Source organism: Magallana gigas, chromosome 4, assembly GCF_963853765.1.
Source record: "Magallana gigas chromosome 4, xbMagGiga1.1, whole genome shotgun sequence".
Classification (NCBI taxonomy): domain Eukaryota; kingdom Metazoa; phylum Mollusca; class Bivalvia; order Ostreida; family Ostreidae; genus Magallana; species Magallana gigas.
The window spans coordinates 12,013,817-12,031,503 of record NC_088856.1 but is presented as its reverse complement, the minus strand read 5'-3'; the positions used below and the strand labels follow the sequence as shown (position 1 = coordinate 12,031,503).

At 33.1% G+C, this 17,687-nt stretch overlaps 1 protein-coding gene across 1 annotated transcript; it reads left to right on the top strand.

Annotated features, from left to right (window-relative positions):
- The first annotated feature begins 4,047 nt into the window (after positions 1–4,047).
- Positions 4,048–13,533, top strand: LOC136274459 (deleted in malignant brain tumors 1 protein-like). Its single transcript, XM_066081312.1, has 5 exons — positions 4,048–4,841; positions 5,167–5,323; positions 11,742–11,926; positions 12,457–12,598; positions 12,819–13,533. Exons 1-5 carry the CDS (start codon positions 4,238–4,240, stop codon positions 12,994–12,996), a joined length of 1,266 nt encoding a protein of 421 aa, XP_065937384.1. The 5' UTR covers positions 4,048–4,237; the 3' UTR covers positions 12,997–13,533.
- Positions 13,534–17,687: the final 4,154 nt, after the last annotated feature.

Sequence of the window (17,687 nt, the reverse complement as noted above, 5' to 3'; positions counted from 1 at the left end):
TTTTTTTTCAAAAGGTGTTTCTACTTCAAACGTTACATGTTTGGGTGAATGAAATATGTATGACTGCGGTGAAACATGAATGGTGCTTACGGCCTTACATTCGGAGGGCGGGGGGTAAAGATGAGCGTTACAATAAAAATCTCAAAGTAATATGACGGTAATCGGAGAAAAACGAACAAAGGTGGATAATTATGCCAATGCCAAGGTAGCGTTTTTGCACCCGTCTTAGTTTAATGTATCGAAAAATTCAAATATGCCGTATGATAGACAAATTGATTAAAGAGTCTATAACCATATTTGCTATTTATTTATCTTTAAAAATAAACTCCTATAGAAAAAAATTTCAACTAGGAAAAACCAATATCCTATAGGATTTCAAATTTCCTACCGGAAAAAAAATCTTCCTATAGGAATCTAACTTTCGCTAGGATTTGAACATACTTCTGTAAGAATTTAGAATCCGATTGGTAAAAAAACCCTTGGCGGATTTCATTACGAAAACTCGGTGACGTGGTGGCGCTATCAAGCGAGCAACTTGAGTTGCGCCCCTTGCATATTTACATTTTAATCGAATTAAACAACGGGTTAAATATATACACATTGCGGCATTAAAAGGATATGGTCACGATTTTGGTCAACAATTATTTTTTAGATTTTAATATTTACAATGCCTCAAAAAGGCATTTTAAAAAGGGCAACCGAAATTTGAGTGTCATTTGTTGAGTTATAAGCGAGCTATAATTACAGAGCTTGAAATTCCTCGCTATGTAAACAAAGCGCTTGTTCACATTTTGAACGTTGAAGTAAAAATTTCAGTTTTAAACTTAAAACGAATGTGTTAAACGTTAGGAACTGGTAATCTATGCTTAAAATAAATAAAAACCTGAAAAAAAATTTTTTACTGGTACGTTGAACCTGTGTAAACAAAAACAGGGCACGAGCCTTGTTAACATGGCAAAGAATTGTGAGCCCTGTATCTTGCTTATAAATCTACGAATGACTCTCAAATTTAATTTGATCATTAGAATAAATGCGAATTAAGTTATAACCTAGTGAAAGCACGGAATGTTTTATTCATAGTGTTTTGTAAGGACCTGAACCGGGAGTGAAAAAGTCGCCGATTTATATTGATGAAAGCTTTCATGCCATAAAACCAAGAATCGTTGTCGTGAATATTGCAGACCAAAGAAATTAAATAAAACACAGCCCATTGAACGCTTTAAAGCAATAACCATAAGCAAGAACGTATATACTAACGGGATAGGCAATTTTTACATTCGCCATCTTTACTTCCCATGCTATCACACGAGCCTTGACAAGTTTGTAGAACTATGTTCATTTCCAGTAAAACATACAGCTTTTTAGCTCACCTGACCTGAAAGCTCAAGTGAGCTTTTCTAATCAAAATTTGTCCGTTTTCTGTCGTCGTTGGCGTTGGCGGCGTTGGCGGCGTTGTCGTTGTAAACTTTTCACATTTTCATCTTCTTCTCCAGAACGACCGGGCAGATTTCTACCAAACTTGGCACAAAGCAATACTGGGTGAAGGGGATTCAAGTTTGTTCAAATGAAGTGAGAAAATTTAGAATTATTGAAAATTTGTTTGTATTTTTCAAAAATATTCTTTTCAAAAACTATTAGGCCAGAAAAGCTGTAACTTATATGGAAGCATCCTCAGGTGGTGTAGATTTAAGTTTTGTTCAAATCATGGTCACCGGGGGTAGGGTGGGGACACAATGGGGGGATCAAGTTTTACATAGGAATATATAGAAAAATTCTTTAAAAAAATCTTCTTCTTAAAAACTATTTGGCCAGAAAAACTCAAATTTGGCGTGGAGGCATCCTCAGGTAGTGTAGATTTAAGTTTTGTTCAAATAATGGTCATCGTGGGTAGGGCGGGCCCACAATGGGGGAATAAATTTTTAAAGGGATATATAGAGGAAATATATATGTATATATATAATAAATGTATATAGAGAAAATCTTTAAAAATATTCTGGGAAAGTTTTCAGTCCAAAAAACTTGTGTGAAAGCACAGGTTGTGCATATTAAAGTTTGATGAGACCATGACTCTCTAGTGAAAATTGGGGCCACAAAATTGGGGGGTATATAGAAATAGTTTTTACCCAGAAAAAAATAAGTGGATATAATTTGGCAGATTTAATTTTTTTAGCAAGATCTACTGTACTTTGTTGTAAAGATATTTTGATACTGTAATGCTAATTTCATCAGAATTAAGGCTATTGTTGCTCAGGTGATCGGTGTGGCCCCTGGGCCTCTTGTTAAAGCGATCTGGTTAGACCATCGCTGGGGAGTCACTGTACTCATGAACTTGTGTCTTAACTTGTTAAAAGCACCGAATGTTTTACCAAAGATTACACCTATGGTTTCTTTTAAAGTTTACATTTACCAGCACTACGATTGGATCTGCTACTCGCAGCTGCAGCCAATCATAAAAGGGAGCTTGTCACCGAGTTTTGCAATGAAATCCGCCAAGGGTTTATGTAGAGCGAAGTGGACCGAAAACCCTTGGCTGGCGAAGATGTGGTTTCGCTGGATGTGGTCATAATGAGAATGCACCGAGGATGCGGTGTTTTTGTATAACATATATGATTATTATATTATTATACTTTCATGATAAATACTGAAATCTGATTGGTTTAGACCCAGTTGATAATCCGTTCTATTACCCTCAGCGTTAGCAACACACTTAGCAATGGGTAACACAACGAATTGTTACATGCGCGTAAATTATGTGCGTATGGCTCGCCGTGGAATTCACGTCATTTTTATATAAAAGCAGTAAAAAAATCTCTAAAGTTAAGACATTCAGTATAATAAAATAAATAGTGCCTGTTTGGGAGGATAACAGTTGAAATTGACACCCCTCGAAAACCATTGTCAACCTCTGCTTCGCGTCGGTTGACAATGGTTCCCTCGGGGTGTCAATTTCAACTGTTACCCTCCTAAACAGGCATTATTTATATAAAAATGAATAGAATAATAGGTTTTGTACTGCCCTCATTACCAAGTTAATTCTTGACCACTTCCGAAAGTTAAATTTGCATACTTTTATAAAGCTTTCAGATCTTTTACAAATGACATGAAGAGAAAACGTAATCGGTAAGGTATCCTGTCTACCAATACCTCTTCTCATCATAATTGGTTACTTACGATTTATCTTATCGCATGACAGTCTAATATAGGTGTGTGTATAAAATAAACAATGTAATATGTAAATTCCTGATATTGATTTAATGTAAATATGTGGGGGGAAAACCCCGTAAATGTCATCTCGACGTGCACGTACTAAATGCATGTTTGTTTGTTAACCATTTTTGTGAAGGTTTAACGCATTAGCTTTTGATTGTTTTCAGAATATAAAGCAGTGCATACACAGGTTAACATTTTCAGTTGGGGACATCAAAAGTTTACTTATATCAGACTGATAAATGAATTATGTTGAACATTACAAGCTGAACAAGATTTTAGTTATAAAAAAGTGTTTTCATCCTGTTACGTTGTGATATAAAATTTCATTGAAATCTTTTAACATTTTACACTTGTTTTACAAAAGAATGACTTAATAAACATTGTGAGAATTTTAATATATTTTTTTAATATTTTCTTTTGCTGTGTTAATTTTGCCTGGTTCGTTATCAACTTATGAGCATAGTTTTTGGATGCGTTAGCATCCTGCATGTTATTTACATTTCCTTGAGATGGATTTGCTTAATTTGGTCAACATTATTATGCTAGAGATACAATAAATCATTTCAACGCAAACGAATTTAAAAACGTTGAAAACTGATTTTTTATGCTCAAGATTCATGATTGTGTATATTGTGCTGCGCATACGCAATTCTGCAAACATTTACTTTATTCAAATGACCAGTAAAATAAATCATCGTTTTATTAATATATGAACTTAAACTTCCGCATTTTGTGTATGATAAGAAGATATTATCTGTTTTCCGAAATAAATAGGTCAATGTATATAAATGAACTTATTTGACTATTGCAATCCGACGATGCTTGGTTATAAATGGTATTACTGGAACGGCTAAAGGCGGAGATACAAAACACCGCTGTGTTCTCGGGTCGAGTTACGTTGTACGGTGAATATGCATTAAAACCATTTCCAACACTGGTACACTTTGTCAAAACCAGGCACAGTTTGACGGATCAAGACGCAATCAAGGTGGTATACTGAAGATTTTGAAATAATTCCACAGAGAAAATGACAAACACTTACTTCGTTTTTGTCTTTTTAACTCTACATTTGATTTTGGTCGATGCTCTTCTCTTGGATAACATCAACAACCAACAAAAAACAACCCCATCTAGCTCTTACCATCAGGATTCCTTGGTTTTCCTTATGCAAGAAGTGATTCAAATCAAAAATATTCTACAAGAAAAAACAAAGGAATTGGACAAACTTCGATCAACAGTGGCCAATCAATCGTCAATGTTCTTCAATTTAACGAAAGAACTAGAATTGCTGATGAACGGAAGGAACACCTCTGATGAAATACGAAAATTGAGTAATGAAGTAGCAGTGTTAAAATTCACGGTTGATAATGAACTCGCTAACCATTTCCAAACTTTGACCAGCACTAACTTGACAGAAGTCTTGTCTAAACTTCATAACCTTGAAAATAGCGTTCGTCTTATCACGATCGCCATGAACCAAAAAGTTTCATCATCGGAGATGGCCGCCTTAGAGCAGCGTCTTTCAGCTTCATCGGTGACATATATCACAAACCAAGAAAGTACTCTACAATCTTTTATGAAAAACATAACAGAACGTGTCACTGCACTGGAACAAGATAAGGTTATACCAGGTAAATCAACAGTTTAGGAATGCTTACGTTTAACCATAAAACAATGCTCAAATTTCGGCAAACTTTTTCAACACAATTAATAAGAATGAAATTTCAGATTGTGAGAACAATCTGCGACATGTGAATAACCTTATTTTCAGGTATATGAAAAAATTATCATGAGTCATTGAAGGTCATTTATTTTTCCAGACCTTCTAAACAAGCGAAAGCTTTTGAAATTTGTTTGACAATCTTATTCTATTTACAAGAAAAAAAGATGATAATGAAAGATAAAAAGTAAAGTAATTATGAATTATGCTTGACTGAAACTAATATAGATTAACAGATAAAATCAGATTGGTGAACGGGTCCACACATTGGATGGGAAGAGTAGAGGTGTCTTATCAAGGAGCTTGGGCCACAGTATTGGGCAGAATGTACGGTACTGTCAACTTTAACGACAAGGCAGCCAAAGTTGTGTGTCGAATGTTAGGATACCCAACGTATGTATTTATGCATTTTAACAGGTCGGGTACACTACCTTATATGGATAGCATTATTTAACACGTGACAGTATTTTCGTCAAACAGATTCTCCAATCCAGTGAATGAGTTGCAATGCATGACGGTCTACAACGTGTTTACGATTCAACAGACGCACGTGGTTTTTGTCTGTTTTATTCACAATATCTAATTGCTTGCCGGAATGTTTGTACATCTTGATTTTTACTTTAGAAGGTAAAAAAGGAAAGATTACGTACCATTAACTTTGTTCCATGCTCACATTGAAAAATACTGTTGTTTTAGGTGATCAATTGTTGCTTCAAAAATGATCAGTATCAAACGACTGACAAACATACGCATACAAGTACAAACAGGTTTTGATATGAAAAAAACTGCACAGTTGTGTATTGGTGACTTTATCATTGTGCACTAGAAATAAATACAGGTAACTGTACATTTTTAACACACGTGAATAGCCACGGTAGTAGAAATGCACAAATACACAAACGCAGAAGCGCAAGCTGTGCAGCATTTAGTATTAAGCATTCTGATGAATGTCCCTGAAGAAAATATCAACGCGCATTCTAATAATGTTGTCTTAAATATGGGATATCACGTGAAAACACGGTACTCGCTGCTTCTAATTCTATAGGACGTACCTCTCTTTTGAACATTGAAAATGGGGTATTTAAATAGGTTGATATAAGTCCTCATATGCAATATTTTATAAATGTGAGCATAGAAATTAAAGTTCAGACATAATTGTCCATATTAATTTCATAAATTCTGAAAAATCATTCAAAATGAGTTTCCAAAGGACAATTCAAAATTGTATATATTTTCAATACGCTTTGTATACACTGAAACTTGTAGTAGCCCATAATGCCTTGCAACTCATTCACCTGATTGGTTTGTCGATAAAAGTAAACAGATGGCTAATTTAGTATGCAAATTTATGCCGACGTCACAAAATATAGTGGTCTCGACCTGTTTAAGGGTTTATTCCCACTTAGCCAACATTCTGAACTTCTCAATTCCCACATGACCAACATTTTGATTTTCACACCTGAGTGATCAGGAGGCTTTAGTCTGTTTTCACATGTTAATGTATTTGTTATCGATTACCTGAGAACTTCTATATAAATTTAGGATTAGGTACGATATCATGGGAATCGACACGCCTCTAAGCTGGTTATTTGTTGTGCCTTGATACGGTAAGGTTACGATAAATATATTTTAGGGGAAACGATCGGTCACAATCTCATTGTCCATTTAATTACGATAAAATGCGTTCTTATCAGAATGACCAGAAAGATTTCTCGATAGGGTCCAAATCTTATCCGAACATCACGAGTCCCCGACAATGGACGCTTATGGACGTGTGGATACTTTGTATGCGTTTATGATATGTTCATTACTAACCGATATGCGGGTAACACGATCTGCTACAATCGCATTTCCCGTTTAGATACGATAAAATAGGCTCCGAGAAAATTAGATAAAAGGTTAGATAGAAGATCAAGATAGAATGCTTGATTGAAACAACAAGATTCCCCATATAGGACAATTGTATACGTGCATGTACTTTCGTATATATGCGGTACGATACGTTTATCACGAACCTTTGAGCTCCGATTCGATGTGGCATGGTACCGGTAATATAACGATTTTTTTACGATGAAGATGAAAGATGATTACGATTTGACATACGATTCAACCCCGACGATTTATTTGTACAACCCAACTGACCATATTAAAACATTGCAGCTAAACAACGCGTGACGTGTTGTTTATAACCTGAAAATTAATCCAGATCAACACAATTAGTGGCCATGATTAAATTCGACGTGCTGCGTTTAGCAAGGATGCAGTGCGAACTGATACAATTCTAACGAATAATTACAATTGAAATTTAATGGTGTTACCGTAGAATATTTCTTGATAGTCAACACCAACTTTTCTACGATTAACACGATTGCAACAAGATACCCCACAATCTGGTGAGATTAAATGCGATAAGTACGATTACTTTACGATAAAGACCGCGATTTCAATCGAACTGCGATCAATCGTGATAGTGATAATGTAGCATAGACAAAACAATGGTACTCTACCAGTAGGAATGTCCAAGTTGTGTAGTAGACAATGCCCTCACTTCTCTTCCTTGCGAACCGAATTTGATCCCCGTGATTGGCAGTACTTGTATGTGAAAAGGTATGGTGGTCATCTGCTTGGACACGTGGGCTCTTTCCGGTCACTAAGGAGTCCTCCAACATTAATGACCCCTCGAAGTAACATACATACCACCAAAATTATCAAAATAGGTTGATAAACATGAAAGCTTGCAATGAATCCACTCATGGAATTCACGTCAGAAATGATTGTACCTTGCAGCATCATATAGAGGACAGGCTCAAACTTGGTAACATGAGAACAGGTTCTAATGGTACATATTCAGAGTTGTATGGTGCACTTTAGTCAATATCTACGCAAGCAAACCAGACTGAATTCTATCCGACAGAAAGAAAACAAATATTTGTGAGAACATTCGGCGTTTTTCACATCGTGCGTATCAAACAGCTCCTAGAGACGTTCCCAAAAATAGCTAACAAGAAGACAATACCATAGCCTATCCACACACTTGTCAAGGAGTCTCATATATGCATTTAATTAGATTTCATTCTAGAGTAAAAAATAATAAAATGTAATGACTACCACCTCCCTGCTTAAAAGCTTAAAAAGGACCACGAAATCTAGAATTTTAGACCATTATAAAGTGTATGACCTGATACTGAGGAGGTGCCAAACTCTGATAGAAAATAATTTAACTGTATTTGTTAACTTTCAAAAGAGGTTTTATGTATATATGATTTCAAAGATAAACATAAACAAGGTAGGTAGTATTCATTTTAAAAACCTTTCATCCTCCATCCCCAGTGGCAGACAGAAACCCTCTATGGGCATTTAAACAAAAACTCAAGCTTTAAAAGCTATAAGTGTTACTCACTTCTGTTTGAGCTCCAAAATCTTCATTTTACATGTACTGCTTATCGGTGATTTTGGTAAGCCAATTATTACTTGATAAGTCTTTTTGTTTATTTAAAAAAAAAATTAAAAACTGGTTTTGTTTCAAATGATGAAAATACTTGCATAACTCTTTTGATCTTACAATTTTTTAATTGCGTTATATTCAATGATTAATTACATGTCCTAAATATGAAAAATAACTCCCGTTATTGAGAAGCAGGGGAAGATCACTCCAATAACTGTTACGACCCTCTTCCCTGAACTATTTCCTAATGCTTTTTTATTATTCTTACTTCGATACACAACTTCATTCTTTCTCTTTTGTAATATGTGAATTAACTCATTTCTTTCATTGAACTTTCTGAGATAATAAAACAAATAAATACTCCTTCAAGCCATAACCCTTGTTTTATATTTAGGTGACATGAAATATTATGAAAGATGACGTATTGATTGTTTTTCTTAATATGCAGTCAGTTTTAATTCGTTGCTAGTAAACGTTAATTAAACATTTTGTATACATAAACCCTAAATGACAATTTTGGACATACCTTGCAATAAGAACTCCACCCTATATCGGTGTTTTGGCCCGCTCTAGATTCAAATATCTATATTGAGAGACTTTAAAATTTGATAGATGGCTTCATATTCTTTCTTAATTTGCAGTCAGTTTCAGTCAGAATAAGCAGAAGTAAAGAAAATGATTTTTTGACTGGTTGGAAGGTATAAGAATTAACAGCATTTTATCATAGCCTTAAACGATACCTACATGGTGTTTGGTTTTGCACTGTGTTGCTATTAATCGTAACAGTCAGTAATGCATTCTGGTTAATATGCCTCTTAAATACAGAAATTAAAACAAAAATTGTCAAATACCGCTATTACATGTAGTTATAAAAGTTTAAAACAACATATGAAGATAAGAAGACGATGTTCTTAATGAGGAAGTCCCAACAATTATTTGTTGTATATTTATTTCAAATTTGTATATACACATTGATGAAATCCTTTTATGTTTTGTTACTAATATAGAAACCGGTATCCACTGTTGGACTTTCAATGACTGAAAAGTAAAATTAAGAAAAACATCCTAATTTCATATAAAATCAAAATTAGGTGGTTCTTAAAAGCGATTTTAATTCTCTGAAATCAATACAAATGTATATGTAAACAAAAATTAATAAAATCGTTTTTTGCTTTTGATTATATAAAATTGTTATTACTGTTTCTTATAGAAATTTTTCATTAATTTCATTTTTCATTTCATTACTATATTGTTGGAATTGTCGCCCCTGCTGTCGTCCCTCTCTCTCTCTCAAGAGAGAGAGAGGGTAAACTAGTCACAATGTTGACAAAGCTAGAAGTTAAAGTTCAGAGAGAAAATTGAGATATGTTGTTAGCGTTGTTAATGTATATTATGTCATTGAATGATTGCACAAAACTTGTCCCATCCTGTGATTGTTTTTCATTAAACACCGAATATAACATATTTGAGTTTGAAGAAGACTTGTATTTGGTCTAGAATGCTTATAAATACCATCATCCTCAGTTGTTTTATAAAAGGTCAAACCTGTTTTATAAAAGGTCAAACCTGTTAAGTGGATCCGTACAATTAAAATTAAGGGTCTATCTTTGCACTTTTGTTACAAAATAAAATCTATAACGGTATTTTGTAACTGGTTTAAAGCAGCGATGTAGCATTTATGTCAACATGCTATGACATAAAGCGAAAAAAGAGATTAAAATAAAGAAAAAGCATACAATAAGACACCTATAACTAATAAATTATCATGGAATTCTTTTACATGGGTACAAGGTTTAATATATAAGTAATAGAACTTATATAATGTCCCTAGCATATTTGTTCTTCTGTTGTTTTAGGGTAAGTAATTTTACTCCTTGTTTCTTAAGTGCAGTTTCTGTAAGAGCTTTAAATTGACAATCTACAAACCACCCTGCAGGTGTTTAGGGTAGACTCCTTTAGGCATTTGACCGTTTGGATTTATTAGGTAAACAATTATTTGAAAAATGTACCCTTTTTACACATCTTTTCAATGTGCTTTGCGTTTTAAATCATTTTTATCAGTTTTTTTCTTTTAAAATACAATACCAACGCTATCTGTAAGCATAATAATTGCTATTTTTTACCTACTTCAAGTAAAAATTTGCTAATAGTAATAATTTAATTCTTCGATTCTTCTTTTTACATATTTATTCTTTGCGGATCAGACTTTATTTCTAAAGTAGAAAAATGTCCAACTTTAAGACATTTTATTTCCAATATTAATTAAAGTCCAAAGGTATATTTTTGATATATTGTAAACATGAATGTTCTTTTATAAATAAAAACAGATCTAATGAATTTAAATATCTTCTTTTTTACTTTTAAGATTTAGAATATGTTTATTTTTACATTTTTACAAAAAGTTGAAAACATGCTAGACTCATAACCTATCTGCAATTACCAGAGAGAATATTTAGGAATTCTCACAAAATTACGAACACTAGTGTATTTTATAACTTATAACTTTAAATGACTTCTTGAATTATTATTTAAACTAAACTCAGAATTTTTATTAAAAATTGGTTAATTATGCACAGTTGATCAGAGAATCTTACTTCCATCACTTTTTGCATGGTTTTCTCGTAGACATTCTCATAAAATGAAGGACTCTTTCGTTGAAATCAAACATGATGAAAGTAAGAAGCAAAACTCGGACTTTTTGAAGGAAAATGAGAAATCGGTACTGCAACTTGATTTGACTGTCTCCAGTAAAACCTAGGGAATTAATTTAGTAATCAGGACGTTGTAAATTTGCTCAGGATTGAGAAACCTGATTTCAATTATTAAATTAATAGAAAACCAGTACCGTGGTCTGTGGTGACAGTTTGCTCAGTCTGTAGTATACAAGATGAAGTCTCTGGTATAATCATTGTAATATTAACGAATCATTTCAAGAAAATATATAATCAGGTCAATTCTCAGAAAAAGTTTATTAGGAAAATTAAACATCCCTTAAAAAGAACCCTTTTACTAGTATTTATTATTGTTAGCGAAACACGTTACATAAGTATAATTTTTTTTTACAATTTTCTTGGTAAAAAGTTGCTAAAACTTTCTTATTCTTTGAAAATTACAAAAAATATTCAAAATTTAGAAAAAATTTTGGAAAATTATTTTTCTTATTTTTTGTAAAGACAACTCTTTTAAACGGTTTCAAGTGCAAAGAGTTCGTTTAATTGACATATATACCTATATTCTTCCGAGTCTGATTTTTGTCAGACTCATAATAATATTAAAAGACGTATTTGATGTAATCTGGCTCAATCGAAATTGTTAAATTTACCTCGGTTATGGATGGATTACCTTAACTTGAAAGTTTATTTTCAGAGAAAATGCAGCAGCAATACACGAATCTTCCCCTATATATTTTGGAAAAGGCAGTGGACGTATTGACATGAGTTTGTACGGTGTGCGTTGCAGCGGGAATGAAAATACACTCTACGATTGTCCTCATTACACTAACGATTCTCATCCGATACATGAGCACAAATATGACATAGGAGTCGCTTGCAGTGAGTGAATAAGTAGAGAGAGAGAGAGAGAGAGAGAGAGAGAGTCGGTCATATGTTTAGTAATTATGTAGGTTAAGTACTTACTGGGTGTCGCAAGTTTATTGTTCCCCGAAACAGCAACTATTCACGAGGCGAAGTGGAGAGAATAGTCAGTAAATATAGGTACATGTATTTCAATAAACCGACGAACATTTTATCTGTTGGCGATACTGACTTTTTTAATGGTAAACAAATTAGAGTTATCGGACTTAGAATTTAAATTGGATTACACCAGAGATGTCTCAATATGAAAAACGATGAAATCGAATGCTCACCAGCAGCATTCGATTTTTCTCTGTTTAAGTTTCAGAATACTTCTGATGTAGTCCAAGTCGCTAAGTCGTGGTGAATAGTTTCGAAGTCTATTCACTATGGGCAGATAGCACAGTAATTATATCAGGGTAAGATAGAATAGCAGGTTTATATATTCGTTTAATTTTTACATGAAAAATATACTAAATTATACATAAACCAATAAAACCTTTTTATAGTGGACATACGTTTGGTTGGTGGATCATCACCGATGAATGGAAGAGTCGAGGTGAACTTTGGAGAGGGATGGGGAACTGTGTGTGACGATAATTGGAATGATAACGATGCTCGGGTAGTGTGCAGAATGCTGGGATATCAAGGGTATTTACATATGCGTCTGTTGTCATTAAACAGTACCTGTTTATGTTTATGACATTTTTTGTTTCTCTTATACTGTAGTACAATTTAACAAAAATGGTATTTAATAGGTGGTTTTAGATTTGTTTTACAAAATAAGACTTAGTGAAAGCAAATAAAGTTTACATTTAATATTTTATATTAAAGATATCTATTAGGTAAAACTTAACCCATCTCTTCAAAGGTCTGCGCAGGGACTTCAGGGGACACCAACAACCGGAGGACAGGGGATTATTTGGTTGCAACACGTTCAGTGCACGGGAAGTGAAACCTCACTTGCTCAGTGCCGGAGAAGATTTCACGATATTGGTTATGCTGGATGTACTCATCAAGAGGATGCTCGAGTTATTTGCCACAATTGACTTTAAAGTTACCAAAGAACTCCTTTAAATGCTAGCCAAACGGTCAAATTATATAGATCAATAAATGAAATTTAATGTATTAAAAATTATATTGTCAAACGGATTGTATAAAAGTACATATGAACCGCATCAGCATTTTTATTATATGTGTATATATGATAAATTTATCGATACTGATGTAAATGACCATACAATATTAATCGTTTACTGCCCTCATTACCCATTTACATTATATAGTTAATCCTTGGTCTGTCATCTTCTGAATGTGAAATTTACGTTTGTTATGCTCGCGCTTCTGTTTACCAATTTTTCTTCTCATTATATTTCTTTCGCTCTATTAAATTGCATTGGTTGATTTGAGTGATATTTACGCATAACACAGACGACCCATTCATCAAATCTGGGGCATATTAAATACATTAAGAATTCCTTCAGTATTTCTCGAAGAACATGAACTGAATCTTCTCGCGACTTCAAACCAAATCACGACCTGATATCATACTGACGCTGATTAATATTTCATTGATGTTATATATTTTGACGGTTAAAATGAATTCAATTGAATAATTTCTAAGTGTACCAAAACTAAATTTATTAATCAGATAAAAAAAGAAAATATTGTGTTATTAGAATTTAAAACGATGTACTCTATTTCTGTCAGCATAATTTGGCTGTTCCAATGGCTCTTCCGTTAATTTCGCATTGCTCGTTAAATTAGTCAGAGCTTTTAAAAAACAAATCATATTTACGGGAAAGAAATAAATGTTTAAAAAAGTAAATACAAGCATTAAATCATTATTTTTTGAAAGATGTTGTCTCATAACTGCAACGGTGTGTGCAAACAATTTATCATAACACGCTAGTGCGCGTTATTTAATTTGTATGAACACACCGTTGCAGTTATGAGACCACATTTTTCAAAAAATAATAATTTAATGCCTAAATAATTGATTTTTCACATTTCATAATATTTCATGACTTTGTGGCATAGTGTCTGTATAAAAATAATATTTTTATACAGACACTATGCCACAAAGTCATGAAATAAACCAAATATATTTTAAATATATTTGGTTATATGAATACTCTGCTATTGAGTAAATGTGAATACGTAATTAAAAAAACTTAATGTGATCTCAACTTGCAAATGATACATGCACGATTTGATGTTTACCAGTTTTTGTACAGAGTAACACACTGACATGTTAATGATAAACGAAGAAATAACGAAGCGCATACGCACATTTATGGTTGGGGAGACAAATTTTGGAATAACTTTCATTAGACTGGTGAATTAAATTTTGAGCTTTACAATCTATACAAGCATTTAGTAAAAATAAAATATTTTGTATTCTTCGTTTATTGAAAATGTTTAATTTTGGGAATTTTAGAAAACAAGTCTATTTTTTTTTAACTTTTGTAAATTTTTTTTTACATTCGCAGATCCAATTACTTTCCTGCGTAACATCTGTAATATTTCTTTTGTACATATGTTCTTTCACAATTTGTTTAAAACAATGCGTTTTATATACAATTTTTACCTTTTTATGCAGTCATTAAAGCACGAAGTGTTTCTTTTGAAAAATAAAATAAAGCTATTTGGATAAATTGATATTTGCTTCGTGCGACAAAACATCAACATATCAATGCTTTCGAAAAGAGTAAGAGCAAACGTAATATAATTTAAACTAATGATTTTATTTTCGTTAACATTTAATGGATGCCGATGAAGCATAGTTGCTAATCATTTGCTTTCCACCGCTGCAACCCGAGTTCGAAACCCGTGATAGACAGTGGTTGTATATGAAAATATATGGTGTTAACCCGTTTGAACTTTTGCCTCTAGTTGAATAATGCATTTTTTTTTTGGCTTTCAAAAGTAAGAAAATGATGACATCACCTTTACATATTGTTACAAGTGCTTCGTAATATAAAGGTTAGTTAAAAGTTAAAAGATTTTAGTTTTAAAAAAAGGTTGCATCGTGTGACATCGTAATATATAGTTTAGTGAAAGCATTTTACACCTTGAAGTTGTTTTACAAAAGAATTGCTTAGAAAACAAAGTGAGTATTTAAAAAGATTTATTCTTACCTAGCTGTGTTGAGTAAAACTAAATTCGTCTGATTCGTGTTAAAACTAGCTTGGACTATAGTTTTGAGATGCGTTTAAATTTACCAACAAAAATGTGCATTCTATATGAATCAAATATATATTTCATTACGATGGCGTTGCTTTAATGATCAACATTTTTGTGTTAGAGATAGTTACACAATTGAAACCGATGATTTGTATTCGACTCCATGATTGTGCATATAATGATGCGTATACTGTACCTAATTCTGCAAACATTTACTTTGTCCAAATGACCAGTTATATGAACCAAAACTTTCGCATTAGTAAATATAATCTGTTTTCCGGAATAAATAGGCCAAGCAAATGTTTGGACTTTTTTGCAATCCGATAATGCTTGGTAATTAATGGAATCTCCAAACAACGAAGGAGCAGACAACTTTGCGTTACATTGTACGTCCATGGTATGTATCATAATGATTAATGTAGATTAAACCCCAAAATCGGTACACCTTGTCAAAACCAGTACAGTTTGTCGAAAGACGACGGAGTTAAAGTGGAACATAGAAAAATTGAAAATTGTTCCATTGAGATAATGACGAATCCAAACACTTTCTTTGTTGTTTTAACTTGTTATTCGATTTTGGTCGATGGTAATCTCTTGGATAACATTGGATAACATTAACAATTAACAGAAAACAACGCCAACCAGCTCTGCGCATCAAGATACGTTAGTTTTCCTTATACAAGAAGTAACTTAAATTAAAAAAAAAAATTTACAAGAAAACAAAATGCGATCGACAGTCGACAATCAAACATCCATTTTTTAGAATTGACGAAAATATTAAATCTTTGACGAATGGCAAAAATAAGTTGAACTCTGCTGAAATGCGGAAACTGGGTAAAATGAATGTAGTAGCAGTGTTAAATAAAATTGAAAATGAACTTTCTAAACTCCATCTCCAAACACTGACCAGCAACAACCGGACACAAGTGTAGTCTGAACTTCATAATCTTGATAATAGCACCCATCACACTCGCTATGAATCACGAAAAAGCTCTTAAATCTCTTATGAAAAACGTAACAAAGCGTCTGACAGCTTTGGAACAAGATACGAGTACGCCAGGAAAAACAACAATTTGGCAGTTAAAGCATGCTCAAACATTTAAAGCTGACCAAGTTCATAAATTATCGTGATAATTTACCTTTTCCCCCGACTACCGCCATAATAGTTTTCGATTTCTATTGTTCCGCTCGCTGCTACACACCCCCTATCTATCCATCTACTAGTATCTATCTATCTATCTATCTATCTATCTATCTATCTGTCTATATATATATATATAAAAGACCGAGAGTTCCATTGATGGGGCATGGTCACGATTTTGGTACAAACTGTCTTTTCTATTTTAATGCTTCAGTGAAGCCTTTTTAACAGGCAACCAAAATTTGAGAGTCATTTGTTGAGATAGGTAAAGTTAGCTACTAGTAACTGGCTACTAGTAACTGGCTACGAGAAGTAAGAAAAGCTAGCTACTAGTAACTGGTTACGAGATTAAATAAAAGTTAGCTACTAGTAACTGGCTACGAGAAGTAAGAAAAGCTAGCTACTAGTAACTGGCTACGAGATTAAAGAAACTTGGCTTCTAGATACTTCTTACTGTCCATGGGAGAACACATACCAAGGATTTCTATTTTTGTTCTTAAGATGTACATTGCACTATATCACTGTCAATTGTCAATATATCTCAAGTAGCTGTATATATAGACTGAAGATATACGCCTGACTTGCTAATATCAACATTCTGCCGAGTCATCCACATAATATTACCACACAAATACTCAGATATCTCTCTTTATGTAGTCAGCTACTTGGGCGTTTTGTTACAAATATCTTTATTTTTTGGTTGTTTTTTCAATATATCTCAAGTAGCTGTATATATAGATTGAAGATATATGCCAGACATGCCAATATCAACATTTTGTCAAGTCATCCACATAATATTACGACACAATTACTCAGATATCTCTCTTTATGTAGTCAGCTACTTGTGCATTTTGTCACAAATATCTTTATCTTTTTGCTGTTTTGTCTATATATCTAAAGTAGCTGTATATATAGATTGAAGATATATGCTAGTATTGCTAATATCAACATTCTTTCAAGTCATCCACATAATATGATCACTCAATTACTCAGATATCTCTCTTTATGTAGTCAGCTACTTGTGCATTTCGTTATAAATATCTTCATTTTTGGCAGTTTTGTCAATATATCTCAAGTAGCTAACTATATAGATGTAATATATATGCCAGACATGCTAATATCAACATTCTGTCAAGTCATCCACATAATATTACGACACAGTTACTCAGATATCTCTCTTTATGTAGTCAGATACTTGTGCATTTCGTTACAAATATCTTCATTTTTTTGCGGTTTTATCAATATATCTCAAGTAGCTGAATATATAGATTGAAGAAATATGTCAGACATGCTAATATCAACATTCTGTCAAGTCATCCACATAATATGATCACACATTTACTCAGATATCTCTCTTTTTGTAGTCAGCTACTTGTGCATTTCGTTACAAATATCTTCATTTTTTGCGGTTTT

What these genes read in the sequence shown, in the direction of transcription:
- LOC136274459 (XM_066081312.1), top strand. Translation starts at nt 4,238, where the DNA reads ATGACAAACACTTACTTCGTTTTTGTCTTTTTAACTCTACATTTGATT. An exon ending in CGAATGTTAGGATACCCAAC is followed by an intron (nt 5,324 to 11,741) that starts GTATGTATTTAT and finishes GTTTATTTTCAG; the next exon opens with AGAAAATGCAGCAGCAATAC. An exon ending in TGACATAGGAGTCGCTTGCA is followed by an intron (nt 11,927 to 12,456) that starts GTGAGTGAATAA and finishes ACCTTTTTATAG; the next exon opens with TGGACATACGTTTGGTTGGT.